Raw genomic sequence first — 23043 nt, forward strand, 5'->3', positions numbered from 1 at the left:
ATCATACTACTATGTTTTCTTTATTTTTCAAAAAATTTTATATACTATACTATATATAGTATATATATAATATTATATATGATACATAGTATTTTAGATAAAATAATTTGCTTTCAAATAGCTGTCCTGGGAACACTTACTAACTAATACATTTTTTCTATTCATTTAGGATAATACTTTTATACTAAATTCCCTTGTGGTAGGTGTGTCTATTTCTGGACTCCCTGTTCTTTTTTTTTTTTTAGATTTTTTTTTACTTTTCCTTTTTCTCCCAAAGCCCCCAGTACATAGTTGTGTATTTTTAGTTATGGGTCCTTCTAGTTATGGCATGTGGGATGCCACCTCAGCGTGGCCTGATGAGCCGTGCCATGTCCGTGCCCAGGATTCGAACCGGTGAAACCCTAGGCCGCCGCAGCGGAGTGCGTGAAGTTAACCACTGGGCCATGGGGCCGGCTCCCTCCTTGTTCTTTTAAATATTTTATTTTTCCTTTTTCTCCCCAAAGCCCCCCCGGTACATAGTTGTGTATTTTTAGTTGGGGGTCCTTCTTGCTGTGGCATGTGGGACACCTCCTCACCATGGCCTGATGAGCAGTGCCATGTCTGCTTCCAGGATCTGAACCAGTGAAACCCTGGGCTGCCAAAGCAAGTGAGTGAACTTAACCACTCGGCCATGGGGCTGGCCCCCAGACTCCCTGTTCTGTTCTATTGATCTAGACCAACATATGCACTGTTTTATTTATTACAGCCTTATAATAAAGTTTAATATCTTGCAGGACAAGCTTCCTAATAATCCTCTATTTCTAAAAGTTGTTTTGACTATTTTTGCTCTTTTATTCTTTGACATACACTTTTGTGTGCTTTTATTTAAATTTTTACTGATATATAACATGCATACTGAAAATGAACTTTATTTTATAACTAGTTTTTGTTTTTTAACTATAAAAGCAATTAAAAACCAATTCAAGGAAAAATACCTGACCTCCTTCCTCAGACATGCCTGTGCCATTCTCCAGAAGTAACCTCTTTGTCAAAATTGTAAATTTGATGAGAAAATTTTTTTAAAAAATTACCATCTCTGGATTAGATGAACTTTAGAGTAATTCAGTCTGGTTCTGGGAAATAAAACACTGAGATTTTATTTGCATATAATGAATTAATAAATTAATTTAGAGAGGATTGACATCTTACAGTGTTATCTTCTCCCACCCAGGAATGCTATGCTGCTGCTTTGTTTTTTTTTTTTAAGTCTTTTGTTATGTCTTTCAATAAAAATTTTAAATTATTTTATTTATCACGCATGTTTCTTAATGAAGTTTATTTCTAGGCTAAAAAATGAATATATATATTTATTTACATATAAAACATAGCAGACACCAAGGATAAATCATCTTTTTTGTAAGATCATTGATTTACAGGGAGAGAGTTAGAGGGGGAGAGAGAGTGTGTGTGAATGGTGTTGGTGTGCACAAGTGATATTATAAATCAGACGTTTTTACTGTTATACTTTTATGCTGATATTATTTATAGGGTGGCTAATTTTTTTCATATTTATCTTTTATACTTTAATATACTATTATAATCAGAAAAAATTTTCATTGTACAAAATTATGGACAACTCACACCAATATACATTAAGAAAAAATATTGTCTTTGATATCATGCAGAAATAACCAATGTTGACATTTTGGTGCATGGTACTTTCTTCTAGATGTTTTTCAATATGCTCCTAATTATGTTTATACAACTTCAATACACAATAAGCTCCAACAACTTTATTTTATGAACATTTGTAATTGCTGAGTAAGTCTATCCTGTACTTACTATAATTTGTTTAATCATTTCTATGTTTGATATTTGGTTTTTTCTCATTTGTTATAATACACAGTATTTTCAGCAAGCATTTTTATATTTCTTTGCACATCAAATAATTTGCTTGAAGTAGGTTTCTAGAAGTAGAATTACTGGAACAAAGGATATAAACGTTTTAAATAAGGTTGTAAAAAATGAAAGTAATACAAAGTATTATAGAAAATAAAATAGAAAGAATAAAATTAAAATGACTCATTACCCCACTTATCAGAGATAAATTCTCTTGAACTTTTGATATAATGCTTTACAATCTTTTTTCTTTGTGAAAGTATATATGTGTGTGTGTAATTTTTTAAACAAAATTGAGATTATAGTTTTGATCCTGTTTAGTTTAATTAAGATTACATTGTGAGAATTTTTCAAAGTTGTAAAAAATTTTTGAAATTTTCATTTTAAAGTTTATGTAATAATCTTATAAGATATACAATTTTTGTTAACCCCTACCCATTTTCAGAACATATATATTCTTTCCAGTTTTAAAGTATTTTTAACTATCCAAAATACAGGTGCAGTAAACACTTTTGTTTATAAATCTTTATGTTTCTGGTTATTTCCTTAGGGTAGAGTCTCAGAAATAAAATTCATTGATCAAAGGATACACACATTTTAAATAATTTATAATGCCGATGCCTTCTAGAAGGTGTTAGTAATTTACCGTCCCATCAACAGTATATTTGGGTGCCATACAGTCATTTAAATGGACTAGGCCTGAGTCTGTAGGTCTTTGCTCTGAGGAAGCAGATGTAATGGCTTCCACTTTCTATTTATCATTTTGTAGAAATATGGGTATTCCTTGAGACTGGTTTTCGGTCTGGCAGTTAAAGGGGACTTGGCTATTTACGCCCTGAAATGAATTGTTGCATCTTTGAGGGAAGAGATAAAAGGTAGTTTCTCAGACTTTAGAGAAGATGTTTTTGGAGAATTTTGTTCTGGATACTGTATAGTCTTTATAAGGAATGTTTGTGGACCCACGAAATCAGTAGAACTGAAGAGTAGCCAGAGAGTGACATGTCAAATTGAGAATCAGTCTTTTGGAAAAGAATAGGGAGAAAGTGGTAGAAGATAGTGAGATACAATTTTCTCTTTTTTTGAGTCCTTGGGAATAATTTCTTCCCAGTTATAAGGGCAATATTACATAGTATCCTTGCCTATCAGAAGGGCTGAAATATTAAGAAACTAAATGAAACCAACAGCTGGGGATTAGGAATGAATAATTTTTCATTCTTAGGCTTTGTGCAGATCAGGATGTCTCCGTTCTTTTAGACCTCACTTGCCCTTGTACCCTGATCATATTTATTGACTGAATAAATGAATGCATAAATAAAGAGATGGGTAAAAAAATAAGGGATTATAAATACACAGATATCAGAATAAAGGAAAGATTATGAGAAATTTTTTTTCCTCTTCAGTTTATTCATGATCTGATTTTTCTGTAAAGTTTTAATAAGCAGAACCTAAGGATACACACGTATGTGCTGATACAAGTCAGAATAGTTTTTGATCCATAAAACTTATGTTGACAAGAATATTATATCATTACTTTTAAAAGTAAATCTGCTTTTAATTTCTTTCTTTTTAACCATTTTTTCTCTGGCAACTGAAGTGAAACCTGAATTAGGCTGTAGACTCCCCCTGCTGGGTAAGAATGGGGAGAAGAGCAGAAAACCTCCACTTTGGGCTTGAACAGTCACAGGTTCCATTAGGGCTCTGTTGCAGTGCCCTAACTGGTATCTTTAAATCCTCATATGTGTTCTCTACAGGGAGCATTTCCAGCTCGTTTGAAGAAAGTATTGATTGTGGGAGCACCCATATGGTTCCGAGTGCCCTATTCCATCATCAGCCTCCTCCTGAAGGACAAAGTCCGGGAGAGGGTAAGGCAAGCTAGCTTTATTTTATTTGGAGGTGGATAGATACATTCACATCTCTACTGTTGAAACCTGCCAGTTAATTTTCTACCTTCAAAAAAATCCTCCTAGCTTGTCTTCCAGAGTACTTTCTGTTTCTGTGAGTGTATTCACTTGTATTCTCTGCTTTATTCTTTACTCACCTCAGTACAGGCTGCCTTTCCCACTGTAACTACAAGTTCCTTGAAGTTAGGAACTAGGCGTAGTGGCGCTCCCATTCCATAGCACCTTGCATAAAGAGAGTACTGAAGGAATGTGTCCCATGGTTAACTTAGAGGTAGCTACTACTTCCAAAATTTAGCCTAGTGCTATACAGTTGTTAGAAGTTGTTAATATTTAACAACTTCTAATATAATTGCATTAGTTGAACTAGTGTTTGAATTTGTTCATCTGGAAATATCATTCAGTCCCTTTGACCACCTACGTGGTGGAAGAGTCGCTTACTGCATCTCTTGCTACTTTTATTCCTGGCATTTTCTCTTAAAACAGCTTGTCGCTTTCTAACTTCAAAAGTGTTTTCTAAAATTATCTTAATTCTGGTATCATCCCCTGAGTGTTCCAGGATTGAAAGATTATGGTTTCCCTCATTCACGTCTCATCCTTGGAATCCTCGAAAGAAAGGGCATATGAAACAGTGACATAGTAGGATAGGATTATGAGGTTATAACATTAATAACAATGCAGATCTTTATAGCTAAGATGACTTAGGTTGGAGAGGGAAAACTGAAGACATTTGGTTCTGTGAACTACTTAGGGACCTAGTGAATCTGAGTAGGAGAGATCTTTCCTGAGATAACTCTTTGAGAGGACTCCTTAGGCAAGTTCTTACACTTGAATTATATATAAGTGTAAATGCATGTATAAACTCAGAATATATTGAGCACCTTTATAGTCCAGGCTCTGGGCCCTGGGAATTAAAAATTGACTAAGACAGTCCTTACCCTCAAAGAGCTCATGGTCCTGATAGGGAACATAGAGAAAGACGTGCAAGCAGAGGACTGTGGCTCTGCACAGAGGAGAATATTGCCTCAGGCAGTCAGGGAGGGCTTCACAGAAGAGGTGCACTATAAGCTGACCCTTGAAGAGGCCGAGGAGGAAAATGGGGCATTCCAGGAATAGGCAACAGCAAGAGAGACAAGCATCCTCATTTCACACAGATTCCAAGAAAACCAACTAGGCTAATTTGGTCTAGTGTGGCCGTGTCCAAGCAGAGAGCAGAATTAGGTATTATGATTACTTCTCTAGCATTTTTCTTTGGGCTACCTTGCCTCTGGGTGGCTGGTCTTGTCTTTTATTTCACAGAAACCTGTCTTTGAGAACACCTATACCGAGCTGTGAGTAAAGCATAAGATAACAGGCTTAGAATTGGTTGTCTTAGTAGGGGCTTGACAAAAATAATCACTACCTATGCATTGTTAGTAGTCAAAAAGGCAAATAGTCGCATGAGATGGTACTGGGAAGCCTTGTTAATAGTATAAAGCCTTTGTTCACCATACCTTCCTTTCAGAAGGTATATAACAGGGCCCCTAATTCCAGGAGGGAATTTGATATACATTCTGGGAAGTCAAACCTTTAAGAAATTCATAGGACTTCAATCCCAAGCAGATGAAATGCAGTCTACTTCCTTTACAGGTATACCAAGTATTTCAAGCAAATGTCATCATGTTCTCCAAACCTAACATAAGCACATTTGTTCTTTATCTTCACTATCTTTATGTCTACCGCCCCCTTCCCCCCCCCCCCCACCCCGCATACTCACATGGTTCTTTCTGGCCTTCCAGATTCAGATATTAAAGACGTCTGAGGTCACCCAGCACCTGCCCAGGGAGTGCCTTCCAGAAAACCTGGGTGGGTACATCAAAATTGACCTCGCCACTTGGAATTTCCAGTTCCTACCCGAGATGAATGGCCACCCGGATCCCTTCGATGAGATCATCCTGTTCTCCCTCCCTCCTGCCTTAGACTGGGACTCGGTACATGTTCCGGGTCCCCACGCCATGACGGTCCAAGAGTTGATGGACTATGTTAGTACCAGGCAAAAGCGGGGGATATATGAGGAGTATGAAGACATCCGTCGTGAGAACCCTGTTGGCACTTTCCACTGTTCCATGTAAGTAGGAAACGTTTGGGGTACCGATTGGTTACCAAGATGCTTTTGGCATGGGCTGCCAGCAGCTCCTTCCACACTCACTTCCTTAACAGAGGCTTTTCCTTGTGTTAAGGAGCATCACTCTCGCTTAGATGAAGGTTTCTCTCATCCAGAAAGAGTCATCTGCTTTGGTGCTTGTTGCCAACATCCTATGCTCTAAAATTTCTGAAGGTCTTTGGTACTAACAAGGAACCCTGTAAAAATGGACACATTTTTTTGATATTTTCTTGAAATGAAAGTGGTTTTAGGGAAAAAACAATGTAGGCTCAAAATGTAGGTTCTCTATTCCTGTCCTCAGGAACGTGTGTCTGGTCCTTTCATTTGGGCAGTTTCTCCCTAGAGTGTTTATAGTATAACATTACTTTCTGAGGTGGGGTGCTGGTGCATTTAAAATAATCCACAGTCAGGAAGAGAGAAGAGTTCCCTCTTGGAAGTTTAGCCTCATGGGATTTTCCTTCTACCCAAATCCTACCACCAAACCACCTGGCTAGTTTATAACTGGTTCATAACTACTTGATAACTATTGTTGGCAATACAACATAGATTATTTCTCTTATTGTTGCTCTCATTTATCTTACCATATTTTCATTGGCTGCAGCAGAACTTTCTTTCTCTCCAAGTTGAGCTCTGTCTGTTGAAAATTGGGGGAGCAGTCCCAGTGGGTCTCAGGCTCAAGTTCTGGCTTTGCCAAAAATCTCCACTGTGACTTACACAAGTTATTTCCCTTCTCTGCACCTTAGTTTTCCTGTGCGCACACATCTCTGCACCCAGTTTTCCTGTGTGTAATATGTGATGTTAGAGTCTGATATCACCCTCTTTTGTAGCTTAAATGTTTTAGGAATCTGTGCTTGTGTGAGTACCTCTTCCTCCTCATAATTCCTATCCAGCTTAGTCAGTGTGCTCTAAAGAACATTGAGAGATAGAGGCTTTTAGCAAGAGGAAAGAAGAAAAATAATGAGTTAGGGAACAGATAAGGAAAGTAAGAGAGACGAGCACTTGAGAAAAGTCAGTAAGCAGATAAAGAATGCAAAGGAAAATAAGAGGAGAAAGAGAGAGCAGAGCATATATCAAGTGGGGAGAGTAGTCTTTTCTCCCACACAGCTGTTTCTTCTCTACCAGCTCCAAGACCCGTATCTGCATCCAGTCTTTTTCCCAGCCAGACAGTTTTTTCCCGTTGTTGTTGTTGTTGTTTTTAAGATTGGCTCCTTTTCCCGTTGTTTTGTTTTTTTTTAAGATGGGCACTTGAACTAACAACTGTTGCCAATCTTTTTTTTTCCTGCTTTTTCTCCCCAAATCCCCCCAGTACATAGTTGTATATTTTAGTTGTGGGTCCTTCTAGTTGTGTCATGTGGGACACCGCCTCAACATGACCTGACGAGTGGTGCCGTGTCCTCGCCTGGTATCCGAACCAGTGAAACCCGGTGCTGCTGAAGTGGAGCATGCGAACTGAACTACTCGGCCACGGGACCGGCTCTTCCCCTGTATTTTTGAACCAAGGAAGTAGTATGGAGCAGGGAAGAGTGCTAGGCTGCTCCAAGAGGATACACGCTTGTCCTGGGGATTCCTGACCTTGCTCTGGTTGCTTCTGCAGTGAGGCCCTTGAGATGTCATTTCTACCATTGTTTCCCTTCCCCCTATTCAAAAAGCAGGCTTGGCTTGACCTCTTGGCATCCCCCAAACCAGCTATTATCTTATAATCAGAGAACACACCCCAGTCCCATGGAAGGACTTCCTAATTTTGCCTCTTGCTTGAATGAATGAGCCCCCAACTTCAGGAGCTAGAACCCAGAATCCTCATCAGCTCTAGTCCTCTGTCTTACACCAATAATGTGTATTAATGAAGTAATGTGTAATGAGATTCCATTGCTGTTTTAATTTACATTTCCCTAATAGCTAATGATGTTAAACCTTTTTATGTGCTTATGTGCCATCTGTATAGCCTCTTTGTAAAATATCTTTTCATGTTCTTTTTCACCATTCACTAAAATAAACTCAAAATGGATCAAAGACCTAAAGATTAGGCCTGAAACAATAAGTCTTCTAGAAGAGAATATAGGCAGTACACTCTCTGACATCAGCTTCAAAAGAATCTTTTCAGACACCATAACCCCCCAGACGAGGGAAACAATAGAAAGAATAAACAAATGGGACTTCATAAGACTAAAGAGCTTCTTCAAGGCAAGGGAAAACAGGATTGAAACAAAAAAAGAGCCCACTAATTGGGAAAAAATATTTACAAGTTATTTATCTGACAAAGGGTTAATCTCCATAATATATAAAGAACTCCCACAATTCAACAACAAAAAAATCAAACAACCCAGTCACAAAATGGGCAGGGGACATGAACAGACATTTCTCCAAAGAAGATATGCAGATGGCCAATAGACACATGAAAAGATGCTCATCATCACTAATCATCAGGGAAATGCAAATCAAAACTACACTAAGATATCACCTTACACCTGTTAGTATGGCAAAAATATCCAAAACCAAGAGTGACAAATGTTGGAGAGGCTGTGGAGAAAAAGGAACCCTCATACACTGTTGGTGGGAATGCAAACTGGTGCAGCCACTATGGAAAACAGTATGGAGATTTCTCAAAAAGTTAAAAATAGAAATACCTTATGACCCAGCCATCCCACTACTGGGTATCTATCCTAAGAACCTGAAATCAGCAATTCCAAAAGTCCCACGCACCCCTATGTTCATTGCAACATTATTTACAATAGCCAAGACGTAGAAGCAACCTAAGTGCCCATCAACTGATGATTGGATAAAGAAGATATGGTATATATATACAATGGAATACTACTCAGCCATAAAAAAGGACAAAGTCGTCCCATTCACAACAACATGGATAGACCTTGAGGTATTATGTTGAGTGAAATAAGCCAGTCAGAGAAAGATGAACTCTGTATGACTCCACTCATAGGTGGTAGTTAACATATAGACAAAGAGAACTGATTGGTGGTTACCAGGGGAAAGGGGGGTTGGGGGGAGGGCACTAGGGGTGAAGTGGTGTACCTACAACATGACTAATAATGATGTACAACTGTAATTTCACAAGGTTGTTAACTATCATAATCTTAATTAAAAAATCTTTTCATGTTTTTTGTCTATTTTTCTATTTGGACTTTTTTTAACTGTTGAAATTTGAGAGTTCTTTATATATTCTAGATACTGGTTCTTTGTTGGATACGTGGTTTGCGAATATTTTCTTCCACTCTGAAGCTTATTTTTTTTCCTCTTAATAGGGTCTCTCGTGAAGCAAAAGTTTTTTATTTTTTTATTTTTTATTTTTTTTGAGGAAGATCAGCCCTGAGCTAATTGCTGCCAATCCTCCTCTTTTTTTTCCTGAGAAAGACTGGCCCTGAGCTAACACCTATGCCCATCTTCCTCTACTTTATATGTGGGATGCCTACCACAGCATGGCTTGCCAACTGGTGCCATGTCTGCACCCTGGATCTGAACTGGTGAACCCCAGGCCGCCGACGTGGAACGTGTGAACTTAACCACTGCGCCACCCAGCCGGCCCCAAAAGTTATTATTTTGATGAAGTCCCTTTAATCAGTTTTTCCTTTTATGGATCATGCTTTTGGCATCAAGTTAAGAGCACTTTGCCCAGCCCTAGATTCCAAAGATTTTCTCCTGTTTTCTTTTTTTCTAAAATTTTTATAGTTTTATGGTTTTTTTTTTTTTAGAAAGATTAGCCCTGAGCTAACTGCTGCCAATCCTCCTCTTTTTGCTGAGGAAGACTGGCCCTGAGCTCACACCCATGCCCATCTTCCTCTACTTCATATGTGGGACGCCTATCACAGCATGGCGTGCCAAGCAGTGCCATGTCTGCACCCGGGATCTGAACTGGTGAACCCTGGGCACCAAAGCAGAATGTGCGAACTTAACTGCTGCACCACCGGGCCAGCCCCAGTTGTATGTTTTACATTTAAGTCTGTGAACAATTTTGAAATAATTTTTGTATAGGTGTAAAGTTTACATTGGTGTTCATTTTGTGTGTGTGCGTATGTGCCTATGTCTGTCCACTTGCTCCAGCACCATTTGTTGAAGGGTATCTTTCCTCCATTGAATTGTCTTTGGAACTTTGTAAAATATCAGCTGGGCTTATTTGTGTGGGAAGAGGGAATTTTTTTAAAGAGCAGAGCATAACATGACAAACAACTATGTTCCTATCATCAGAATTGATACAATTTTTAATATTATATTTGCTTCAAATTTTTTTTTATTATAATAAAAGAAAATTCATTGTAAAGTTGAATCCCTTCTAATTCTCACCATCAGCTCTCACCTCCCAGAAGCAGCTGCTCTAGTACTATGAATATGGTGTGTTTCCTTCTAGGCCATTTTGTTTATGCTGTTACATATACATTTGTACCCACGAACAGTATAGAACATTATTTTATATGAGTGGTCTTTGTAATTATTTTTTTGGTTTTAATCAATATATGGGTAAATAATTTTTTTAAAACCAAGTACTACCAAAGAAAAAAGCGATGACAAAATAAACAGCAGTCTTCTACCTTACCCTCAGTTCCACTCCCTTAGTCATCCATTTTCATCTCTTGTAGCTCTTTATTCTTGTATTTTTTCCATAATTCTAAATAAAATGCTTATAATATTTGTTATTGATTTTTATGGTAGGTAAGCATTTAGCTCTTACACCATGTCTCCAGTTCCCTTTTGACTGTTTTCCAACATAATTATGTCACAATTTTTTATTAAATCAACATTCACTATTTACATTACTGTGACTAATTTTTTTATTGCAGAGCTAAGTGGGCTTCTATGAAATGGTCATATATATTAAATCTTATCAATTCCATTTTTTGTTTCTTCTGGAGTTACTATCTAATTTTTTCATTTGCTTTTAGTTTTCTATGTACCTATACTTATTTTTTTTCCTATGCTTAATCAGATTTATTTTATACCATCATTATGTTCCAACTGGTCAAATATATCAGGTAATTAATTGATTTCATTATTTTTCCTGGAGATCTCACTTGTAGAACTTTTTGGTTTTTTGCTCCAGTCTAAACTGTGGTTGGTCGTTACCTGGACTCGCTCTTCAGCTCTCATCCTGCCATTTCCCCACCCTACTTTCCTTTACTGACTCTTGTTTCCTGGGTTCCATGTCTTTTTCTTTCTTTACTTATTTTTCTATTTTGCTAGAGCATAAAATTCTAGGTTGGAAATAATTTTACCTTAGAATTTTTAAATCAGTGCCATTCTAATGCTGCTAAATAGTTGGCGTTATTCTTATTCCTTCTCAAGTCTTTGTAAAGATAGTTTCAGATAATCTATCTTTCTGTTTAAAAATTTCAAATGGTCTGCCTTGATGTCTTCTTTCATTAATTTGACTGAGTGCTTGATGGGTCCTTTTACTCTGAAGGTTTGTGTTCTTTAGTTCTAGGTCTGGTTTTTACGTTATTATTTTTTTCATTCTTTCTTTCTTTGTATTATATCAATTCTCTCTCTCTAAAATATTCCTATCAGTCTGGTTGGATCTCCTAGATCAGGGATTGACAGACTTTTTCTTAAAAGGCAAGATAGTAACTATTTTAGACTTGTGGGCCTTTATAACCTTTGTTGCAAGTACTCAACTCTGCCATTGTAGTGTGAAAGCAGCCAAAGATGGTACTAAACTGATGGGCTTGACTGTGTTCCTGTAAAACTTTTATTTACAAAAACAGGCTAGGCTGTAGTTTGCTGCCCACTGTCCTAGAACAATTCCCTTATTTTCTTTAATTTTCTCATTTTTCATCACTTTGACTTTTTGTTTTATATTCTGGGAAATTTCCTTAACTTTCTCTTTCATCTCTTCTATTAAAATTCTTCTTTTTTTTTTAAGGTTTTATTTTTCCTTTTTCTTCCCAAAGCCCCCCAGTACATAGTTGTCTATATATTTTAGTTGTGGGTCCTTCTAGTTGTGGTACATGGGATGCTGCTTCAGCATGGCCTGATGAGCGGTGCCATGTCTGCACCCAGGATTCAAACCAGTGAAACCCTGGACTGCTGAAGTGGAGTGCACGAACTTAACCACTTGGCCATGGGGCCAGCCCCTCTTCTATTAAAATTCTTATTTTGGATGTCATTTTTAATTTCCAAGAGCTTTTCTTCTCTGGTCCTTTTTCATGGTATTCTATTCTTGTTTCATGTATATAGTATCTTTCTCTCTGAGGATATTAATTATACCCTTTTAAAACTCATTTTCTCTTACTGACTCTTTTTTGTGCTTGTTTTTCCCTTTGTATATTTGAATTGGTCTCTTTGGTGTTAGGGGCTTCCCTTAATTACCTAGAGATCCTTAGCTGTCAGGTCACACTTAGTTGTAGGGTTTTTAAAAGCTGTTTGGAAGTGCTGTTTGCATGGGTTAGCGTCAAATTAAAATGATCAACTAACTTGTTGTTGGTGTAGTCCAAATGACAGAATTCTTTTTTTTTTCTTCTCCTCCTCCCTAAAGCCCCCAGTACATAGTTGTATATTCTAGTTGTAGGTCAACAGACTTCTTTTATGTAGGGCTGTTCACTTTCTCCAGAGAGGAATTCTCCACTCTCTTGCCTGGTAGGTTCTGAACTTAGATATGAGTGTAGGACAGGCTAGGACAAGGAAAAGGGGGCAGGGGATTCTCAATGTCTATCATTCAGATTTTCATTTATTCCTGTTTTTAGCCTGGGTGTCACCTTGCCTTCCAGGATGTGGGAATTTTAAGGGTAAGGGTGAGTCATTGTGTTTCTCTGTAGGTAACTCTGTGGGTCCTAGCTTTCTACACTTGGCCAAGTCAGCCAAAATTGTTCCATCTGTTTTCTCTCTGCCAGTGGGGGTTGAAATCTCTCTGTCTGTTGATGTCTCTGGTGTCACTACTGACTAGTTTCTTTATTGTCATTTTAGTGAGGCTACTAGGTAGAGTGGAGTCAAATGTGTTGTCTACCTACCATGTTAAACTGGAAATTGAGATTTATTTTGAACGTCTTTTGAGAAATTAGTAGAAAATTTTATTTGCAGTTCGTTTTTTGGTGCTGTACCATTTTTCTCTTTTGAGAATAAAGATGAATGAATTTATTTTGAATGGAAATAAAGATATTTCCATTCAAAAGAGAAAAATGGTACATACTTATCATTAAAAATGTTAAATGAGGGTCTGGCCCGGTGGCGCAGCAGTCAAGTGCCCACGTTCAGCTTTGGCGCCCAGGGTTCTCCGGTTCGGATCCCAGGTGCGGACATGGCACCGCTTGGCAAGCCATGCTGTGGTAGGCGTCCCACATATAAAGTAGAGGAAGATGGGCATGGATGTTAGCTCAGGGCCAGTCTTCCTCAGCAAAAAGAGGAGGATTGGCAGCAGATGTTAGCTCCGGGCTAATCTTCCTCAAAAAAAAAAAGTTAAATGATATGGAATTATATAGACTAGACAATGAAAAGGTCCTATGTCTCCACCCCCAAGAGTAATTGACACCCACCCTTGTACTGCTAGAATTTGTACATAACACATGTACATTGTCCCCATTTTCTTTATTTTAGCTTGTCTGTTTCATTTTCTGTAGGTCTCCAGGAAACCTAGAGAAGAACCGCTATGGAGATGTACCCTGCCTGGACCAAACTAGAGTGAAGCTGACAAAACGAAGTGGCCACACTCAGGTAGAAGGATAAATGCTGTCTTTTGAGGAGCACTGAGGGAAGTTTAAACCTCTTGCAAAGTGAAGCTTACTAGTACTGTAGTAGAAAGAACATGGACTCTAAGCCAGAGAGATAAGGTTTGAGTTTTAATTTTGCTATACACTAGTCTGTTACCATAGGCAAGTCTCTATATGCCCATCTCACAGTACTTAGTGGAAATTAAATGAAATACTTTATGTAAATGCTGATACCACAAGGGTGATCGTATATTGTAGATGCTCAATAAATGTTCAATTATTTCTCCTTAGTTGTAAAACCATATTCATACCATCTACCATATTGATGAGTGAATATGCATCAGTACAAGGCAACTGATTTAAGTGACCTCTGAATTTTCCATTTAGAAGATCTGAAAAAATTTTGGATATACGTATCTGAAAAAATCTAGTATATATGTAGATATCTAAGGATAGAGATGAAATGGTCAAATGACTATATTACTTTATGTATTAATTTGATCATATCTGTACATATTAAAATTCACATATATAATAGTATAGATATTTAGTGAACATGTTATTCAGACTCTTCACATGCACCTTTTTTTTTTTTAAAGATTTTATTTTTTTCCTTTTTCTCCCCAAAGTCCCCCAGTACATAGTTGTATATTCTTCGTTGTGGGTCCTTCTAGTTGTGGCATATGCACCTTTAACATCTGTCTCTTTTCCTATTTGAGCTACTTTTTGAGTCAATCTAACACAGTTTTCCAGAGTACATCATTTTTATTTGCTTTTAAGTACATGCTCACATGACAAGTACATTGTCACTGGAAAGTTTATCCTAAACCAGGAAAATCTACTAGCATAACATTAGTATAGTTTTTTCTTTTCATTCATCCTGTATCTCATGCATCCTCTATAGCATAATCATTTACTTATTACTTTTTAAAGTCCTCTTTAATATAATTTGTTTACAGTAACATCTAACACTTAGAATTTTGAGGTCATTGACTAAAATAGGTGTTATATTTCTTCTTTTTCATTCTGATATAACAGTTCTCTCTGGTGACCTCAATATGCATCAAAAAACCACATTGATTGAGGTTGCTGTTCAAAGTGAAGGAATTTAAATAGTGCGCCTTGAACATGAGACACATTATAGGGACTTGTTATATCTGTCCTCTTTTTATGGGAGATAACTTTTGAGAAAATCATTGCCTTGTATTTGGGCATGTATGTTACATGGGTTGGGACCCTAGGATCGTGATTTTAATCTCCTCTGACCCTGCCGTTTGAAGTGCACAGACTGAATTAATAGCCCTGTCTAGGATCCTTATAGAGGGTTTTCCTGCCAGAGCATTAGCTAAGAGTGGCTGACTGAGGGCAAATTCATCAGTGTTATTGAGATCATCATAGGGGTAAGCTATGAAGGACTTGGGTATAATAGTTGAGTTGGGGCTCTAGGGTCAGAGATATCTGTATTTATCTGTCTTGTTGACTGACTGCTGTGTCTCCAGTGCCTATAACAGTGCTTGGAAGATATCAGACATTCAGTAAATTATTTGTGACTGAATGAGTGAATCCCAGTGTACTAGGAGACTATTCTAGTCATCTTATAATTAATCTGAAGATCATCACTTGAGTTATAATCCCTCTCATTACTGCAAACATTAGCAGAGGCTTTATATCCACGGTAAATAGAGGATTCAGGTTTATTAGTGAATTGTTCACCAGATTTGCTCCTGGAATTATAAAGCTATTAGTCATGGTTTCTGTTGAACATGGCCTATAATATAGTGTGCTTGGTTTGGTTCTTCCTGCTATTTCAGTTTGCCCCCAAATCTATACTTTATTTCTGAGGTCATTTTCTTTCTTTCTTCTTTCTTTCTTTTTTTTTTTTTTTGAGGAAGATTGGCCCTGAGCTAACATCTGTGCCCATCTTCCTCTATTTTATATGTGGGATGCCTGCCACAGCATGGCTTGATAAGCAGTGCTAGGTCTGTGCCTGGGATCTGAACCGGCGAACCCTGGGCCGCTGAAGCAGAGTGCGCAAACTTAACCACTACACCACTGGGCTGGCCCCTCATTTTCATTTTTAATATCTGATGATTCTTCTTAAATTGCTGATTTTAATTCCCAGTGCTCTCAGAGACAAAGATGCTGAAAGCTGATATCCTTAGTTATAAAGCAAAAGTAAATCTCTTTTAAAGATGTGACATTTCAAAGCATGAAGGTAGCTCCAAGAGTAGCAACTTATATGTTACTTATATAATAGTGTTGATTGGCATGTACCAGGCAAATCCTTGTACTTTTCTAAAATGCTTTCTGGCCTAGGTCCTGTAGAGTATACCACTTGAATGTGCTAGGCTGGGCACAGGATGTGCTTTGGCTGACTATGGGTGGACCCTGGATTGAGAAGCACCTGGTTGGGAGTGAGTGAGGCTTTTAGCTTGCTGGATCTGCTGCAGATGGTCCATTAGCTCAGTGAAGGTATGTGGGTCAGGGTAGAACACTAGTAGTATGAGGTCAATACCAGCTGCTGTGGGAGGAGAGAAGAGCAGGAAACTCTTGACTTAATAATTAGTGGGAACAACAAAAAAACAAACAACCTGATGAAAAAATGGGCAGAGGATCTGAACAGATATTTTTCCAAAGGAGATCTACAGATGGCCAACAGACACATGAAAAGATGTTCAGGATCGCTAATTATTAGGGAAATGCAAATCAAAAACTACAATGAGATATCACTTCATGCCTGTCAGAGTGGCTTTTATTAAAAAGACAAGAAATAACAAGTGTTGGAGAGGACGTGGAAAAAAGGGAACCTTTGTACACTGCTGGTGGGAATGTAAACTGGTATAGCCACTATGGAAAAACAGCATGGAGATTCCTCAAAAAATTAAAAATAGAAATACTGTATGATCAAGCTATTCTACTTCTAGGTATTTATGCAAAGAATAGTAAAATACTAATTTGAAGAGATATATGCATCCCAATGTTCATTGCAGCATTATTCACAGTAGCCACAACTTGGAAGTAACCTAAGTGCCCATCAGTGAAGGAGTGGATAAAGAAGATGTGGGATACACACACACACTGCAGAATAATACTTAGACATAAAAAAAGATGAAATCTTGCCATTTGCGACAACATGGATTGACCTTGAGGCTCTTTATGCTAAGCAAAATAAGTCAGATGGAGAAAGACAATTACTATATGACTTCATTCATATGTAGAAGATAAACAAACACAAAGATACAGAGAACAGATTGGTGGTTACCAGAGGGGAAGTGGGGAGGGTCCTGGGCAAAAGGGGTAAAGGGGCACATGTGTACAGTGATAGATAAAAACTAGACTTTCGGTGGTGAACACGATGCAGTCTATACAAAAGTTGAAATGGAATGATGCACACCTGAAATTTATGTAATATTATAAACCAAGGTGACCTCAATTTTAAAAAATTAAACAAAATTAAAAGTTTATGTCTTAGAACTTTTTTTTTTTTTTACAGGGGAAGATTTGCCCTAAGCTAACATCTGTTGCCAACCTTCCTCCTTTTTTTCTTCCTTTTTCCCCCCTAAAGCCCCAGAACCTAGTTGTATACAGTTGTCAGTAGTTCTGGTTCTTCTGTGTGAGCCACCGCCACAGCATGGCTACTGGCAGACATGTTGTGTGGTTCTGTGCCCAGAAAGCAAACTTAGCCCACTGAAGTGGAGTGTCCTGAACTTCAACTGCTAGGCCTCAGGGCTGGCTCAGGACATTTCTTGATACATATAAGCAAACATTATTTCTGGAGAAATATCCAGCTGTATTTTTTCATTTTAAATAAAGACATTTGATTCTGAACAAACAAAAAACCAAAAATAAATAATTAGTGGGAGAATAAGTTGGTAAAGTGACTGGCGAACAGACACATATCCACATAACATGGTTTTCACCATGAGATGGAGATGCTTTCTGAAAGTAGCTATGGGGTACAGACAGTTCAGACTGTCCTCCAAGTGATAGGACCCAGTGGAGAAAGGGTGATGGACTGGGGAGTCATTCTGACCTCTCTAGAGTAGAATGGAGTATGGGTTTTCCCTAGTTTGCTATTGAAACTTTTTTTCTTTTGTTCTTCTATAACCCTCCACACCCTCCGCTATCCATCCTAACTGCTAGATATGCTCAACTAGTTATATTATGACTTGAAACTGTAGCTGCATCTTTATTTCTTTTTTATCAACTCTGATTAAAAGATGTTGGCAGAGATCTTGTGAGGAGGTATAATAAAAATAAGAAAAAATTAAATCCTATTTAATTTCTCTGATGGCTAATGATGTTGAAGTAAGTAAGAATGAGGATGCTGGGAGATGGGAGAACGCCCCCAGAAGAGAGTAAATCAGGAGCTGTTCATTGAAACGCCTCCAGATTGGGCTGTTGCTTTGTGTTAATTCACATAGTAATGGAGCCTGGGTGTTTGGCCCATGCTGTTGATGGTACTAGGTATGAAGTGTAGCTTTCTTCCTTCTCCAGGCACACTTTGCCTTTTGTGTGTGGCAGCATGGACAAGATGTTCCTGCTCAGGTTGCTTGGCTTGCTTCCCTTTTGGTTCTGAGCTGTGGTGCTGCAAGTCCTAATGGACTCCATTTTTGTAAATAACAGCTTTATTGAGATAATTCACATACCATACAATTCACTCATTTACAGTGTACAATTCATTGGTTTTTAGTATATTTGCAGAGTTGTGCAACTATCATCGCAATCAACTTTAGAACGTTTTGTCACCTGAGAAAGAAACTCCGTATCCTTGGCTATCATCCCCATTTTCCCCCATTCTACCTACTTTCTGTTTCTATAGATTTACCTATTGTGGACATTTCATATAAATGGAATCATACAATATGTAGCCTTTTGTGTCTGGGTTCTTTTACTTGGTATGTTTTCATGATTTATCCATGTTGTAGCTTATATCAGTACTTCACTCCTTTTCATTGCTAAATAATACTCCATTTTATGGATATACCACATTTTATTTATCCATTCATCAGTTGAATAACATGTGAATTGTTTCCATTTTTTGGCTATTATGAATAATGCTGCTATGAATATTTCTGTATAAGTTTTTCTATAGATATATGTTTTCATTTCCTTCAAGAGTGGAATTGGTAGATCATATGGTAAGTCTGTGTTTAACCTTTTCAGGACCTACCAGACTGTTTGTTTTCTAAAGTGATTGCACCATTTTATATTACCACTAGCAGTGTATGAGGGTTCCAGTTTTTCCACATCTTTGCCAACATTTGTTAGCTATCTTTTACCTATAGCCATCATAGTGGGTGTGAAGTGGTATCTCATTGAGGTTTTTTTTTTTAATTATTATTAAGATTATGATAGTTTACAACCTTGTGAAATTTCAGTTGTACACTATTGTTAGTCATGTTGTAGGTGCACCCCTTCACCCTTTGTGCCCTCCCTTCACCGCCCCTTCCCCTGGTAACCACCAATCAGTTCTCTTTGTCTATATGTTAACTTCCACCTATGAGTGGAGGTACACAGAGTTCATCTTTCTCTATCTGGCTTATTTCACTTAATACCCTCAAGGTCCGTCCATGTTGTTGTGAATGGGACGATTTTATCCTTTTTTATGGCTGAGTAGTATTCCATTGTATATATATACCATATCTTCTTTATCCAATCATCAGTTGATGGGCACTTAGGTTGCTTCCATGTCTTGGCTATTGTAAATAATGCTGCAATGAACATAGGGGTGCATGGGACTTTTGGAATTGCTGATTTCAAGTTCTTTGGATAGATACCCACTAGTAGGATGGCTGGGTCATAAGGTATTTCTATTTTTAATTTTTTGAGAAATCTCCATACTGTTTTCCGTAGTGGCTGCACCAGTTTGCATTCCCACCAACAGTGTATGAGGGTTCCTTTTTCTCCACAGCCTCTCCAACATTTGTCACTTTTTGTTTTGGATATTTTTGCCATTCTAACAGGTGTAAGGTGATATCTTAGTGTAGTTTTGATTTGCATTTCCCTGATGATTAGTGATGATGAGCATCTTTTCATGTGTCTAATGGCCATCCGTATATCTTCTTTGGAGTCTCATTGAGCTTTTGATTTGCATTTCTGATGGCTAATGATGTTGAGCATCTTTTCGTGTGCTTATTGGCCACTTCTTTTATATCTTACTTGGAGAAATGGCTATTCTGATCTTTTGCCCATTTTAAAATTGGGTTGCCTTTTTTACTACTTGGTTGTGAGAGTTCTAATAAATTCTAGATACAAGTCTCTTATCAAATATGTACATTCTATGGCTTGTTTTTTCACTTTCTCAGTGGTGTCTTTGAAGCACAAAATTTTTCAGTTTTAATGTAGTTCAGTTTATCTGTTTTTTCTTTTGTTGCTTGTGCTTTTGTGGTCACATCTAAGAAAGCTTTGCCTAACCCCAGGTCACAATATTTAATCCTATATTTTCTTCTAAGAGTTTTATAGTTTTAGGTTTTACATTAGGTTTGTGATCCATTTTGAGTTAGTTTTTATGTATGGTGTGAGGAAGGGGTCAACTTAATTTTTCTGCATGTGGATATCCAATTGTTCCAGCATCGTTTGTGGAAGTGTGGTTTTTAATTGGCCCTTTCCCTGTTCATTTTCTGCCTGACAAGAAGAGAATATCCACACCTTGGCTTTTATTTACCTAGTACATTATTTTCCTCACCCAAATGGTGTATTCCATGCAGCTGCAATGATATTTCCATTTTTACCATTAGACAGATTACATCAATGCCAGTTTCATGGATGGCTACAAGCAGAAGAATGCTTACATTGGTACACAAGGTAAGTTAGTGTGCCCCTCACAAGTTGGTTTTGTGTCATCTACCTGTGATTCCTTGCATCAGATGATAGCATAATTTTTAAAGGAAATAGTAACTTGATGTGATGTTGTGGCCACTAGATCCTGGCATTTCGTAAAGATTGGGGATTTTTGAGGAAGACAGAGGAGAAGTGTAGAGTTTTTGTACCAGATATTGCTGGAAGCTCACTGCATAGAGATAAACTGGAGATTTGAACACACAACACTACTACAGGGTTTTGGACCGTGTCTTAGTGGTGCCAGCCCAAGGGAATGGGACATCAGAACTCACGGGCTAGTGAGGTGCTCCTAATGTCCAGTAGGAGGCCAGGAGTGGCAGTAGGACTTTCCAGAGATTGAGGCCAACCTATGAATGGGTGTTGCTGTTAAGGGGCTTTTGCTGGTCTCTGTACTGTCAAAGAGCACACCAGCAGTCTTCTGATAGGGATAGTCTGTGCTAGGTCTGACAGTGAAGTACTGGGCTTTAGGCAGATTTCAGACGAAGTTTCTATAAATGCTCCTGTGGGCCCCAGTACTCCCTTTTGACCTGGCCTCTGCCATCTCAAGGAGAATACCAGGTTGCCTTGAAATCGGGTGGGAAGAAATCACAACATAAGAGGACATAACAGGCCACCATATGGACTTAGGGCCCTTTATCCACTGCAGAGCATGGCCAGCAAGAGATCTGGCAAATACCCCCTGAACCAAGTGATCAAACTTAGTATCACCAATAATGGACTAAACATATATTGTATTCTTCCTGTTGAATCCAGTGAGAACTGTACAACATAACTTATGTTGTGTGTTGCCGGTTTTTAAATCTGAATCTAATCCTGAGACACAAAGCAGACAAATCCAGATTGTGAGACATACTATCAGAAAACTGGCTTAGACTCTTCAAAGTTAATGCTGTGAAAAACAAAAAAAGGCAGAGAACTTTCTAGATTAAAGGAGACTAAAGAGATATGATAACCAAAGGCAATGCATGATCCATGATTGGAACCTCAATTTGGAGGAAAAACCCGTTAAGGACAAACTATTGGGACAATTGGAGACTGTGTTTTAGATACTATTATTATATCAGTGTTTAACTGCTTCGGTGTGATAAGGATATTGTTCTATAGGAGAATGTCCTTGTTCTTCTGAATACTTGCTTGAGTCACATATATTTCATAATGTCTTAAACTTACTTTTAAATAGTTCAGTATAGAAGAAAATATGTGTGTATGTATATAGAGAGAAGCACATGTTACAAAATGATAGCTTTTGAGCTAAGGAATGTCTGAATACATTGTACTGTTCTTTCAACTTTTTGTAGGTTTTGAATTTTTCAAAATAAGAGAGAAGTAAAGGGAAAAGGTACTTTGGATACTTGGTACATTGGTAATTGGTCTGATAGTCACAGGTTTATTTTCTTCCCCTAGAAGGGACCACTCCCTCCCAAAGGAGTCCTTTTAAGAGCCTGAGAAGAAACAAGAAAACTATCAGGAAAGATTTTTGTTAGGTATAGGATATGATATGATTTGCCTGAGAGTAGGGGCTTTGTTGAGGAGGATGGCCATGGCGTGGATGGGCTTATGGAGGGTAAGGATTGTCTCTAGGGGGCCTCAGAATGCTCCTTTCTCCAGGTTTAGAATGCAAGGGCACTGCTTAGAGTTGCTAATTATGCAGAGATTGTTTCCTTTAGGCTGGCTCTGAAGGCCCCTGTTTCAAACTCTTGCAGGAATATGAGAGAGATTTCTTGAGTCAAGCACTGATCACCTTTAGAAGGTGTCAGCAGTCTGTTAGGACTGGAACATGGGGTCTGTGATGTTGAGAAGGCTGGTTTGATTTGCCTGGCTAACCTTCTTCTTGGCTATATTCAGTATTCTGATTCTTACTCATAATAATATCTCTACTAATGATATCTATCATCTATTGAGAGTATCTATTATATATCAGGTATATAATCTCCATCTAATTATGGAGACTCTGCAAGGAAGGTTTATTAATCCATGAACAAACTGAAGCCCAAAGAGGTTACGTGACCTTGGGTCACACAGCTAGTAAGTAGCAGAGTCAGAATTTGAACGCATGTCTGCTTGGTTCAAAACTCCTCTCAAGCCAAGTCAACAGATTGTTTCACCCATGTCAGCATAAACCACAGACTTTATTTCTTTAGAGAAACCTACTGTTAAAGAGTCTTATCTGGGAAGTGCAACTTTCCCTTTTAAATCTCTCTCTTTTGCCTTGAGGAAATTATGACCCTTCTCAGCCTAGCCTGAGTTTGAGTGGTATCTGTGTTATCAGGTGCTCTAATTGGCAACATCAATTTTGCCAGTGGTTTGAATGTGGAAGATTAAGTATATGAGAGCTGCTGTGGTGCAGGATAGTGGGATATAGACAAAGCTGGGAGTCGGAGATGGAGAAACGGTGTTATTATCTCCTTGACATGCATACTTTGGTAATGCATATCCATTGTAGAAAATTTAGAAAATGAAGCTGAAAATCACTCCTAACCCTAAGACCCATAGATAATGTTAACATTTTGCAGCATCTCCTTCTAAACATTTTTCTGTGCATACAAATAGATTTAGATAAATAAAATACCCAACAAAAGGGGCTCTTTCTGTACTTTATCTCCTTTTTCATTTGATGGTATCTTGTGAATACTAT

General features: G+C 37.9%; 1 protein-coding gene across 1 annotated transcript in view; it reads left to right on the forward strand.

Annotated features, from left to right (window-relative positions):
• Positions 1-23043, forward strand: part of LOC124233109 (tyrosine-protein phosphatase non-receptor type 9) — a 77046-nt gene that overhangs the window by 49240 nt on the left and 4763 nt on the right. Inside the window, exons 6-9 of the mRNA XM_046650223.1 lie at positions 3630-3740; positions 5555-5883; positions 13476-13569; positions 20306-20372. Of these exons, the coding sequence (XP_046506179.1) occupies positions 3630-3740; positions 5555-5883; positions 13476-13569; positions 20306-20372 (601 nt within the window). The remainder of the gene's footprint in view (positions 1-3629; positions 3741-5554; positions 5884-13475; positions 13570-20305; positions 20373-23043) is intronic.

Source organism: Equus quagga, unplaced genomic scaffold (genome assembly GCF_021613505.1).
Source record: "Equus quagga isolate Etosha38 unplaced genomic scaffold, UCLA_HA_Equagga_1.0 153_RagTag, whole genome shotgun sequence".
In the NCBI taxonomy this organism is placed as follows: Eukaryota; Metazoa; Chordata; class Mammalia; order Perissodactyla; family Equidae; genus Equus; species Equus quagga.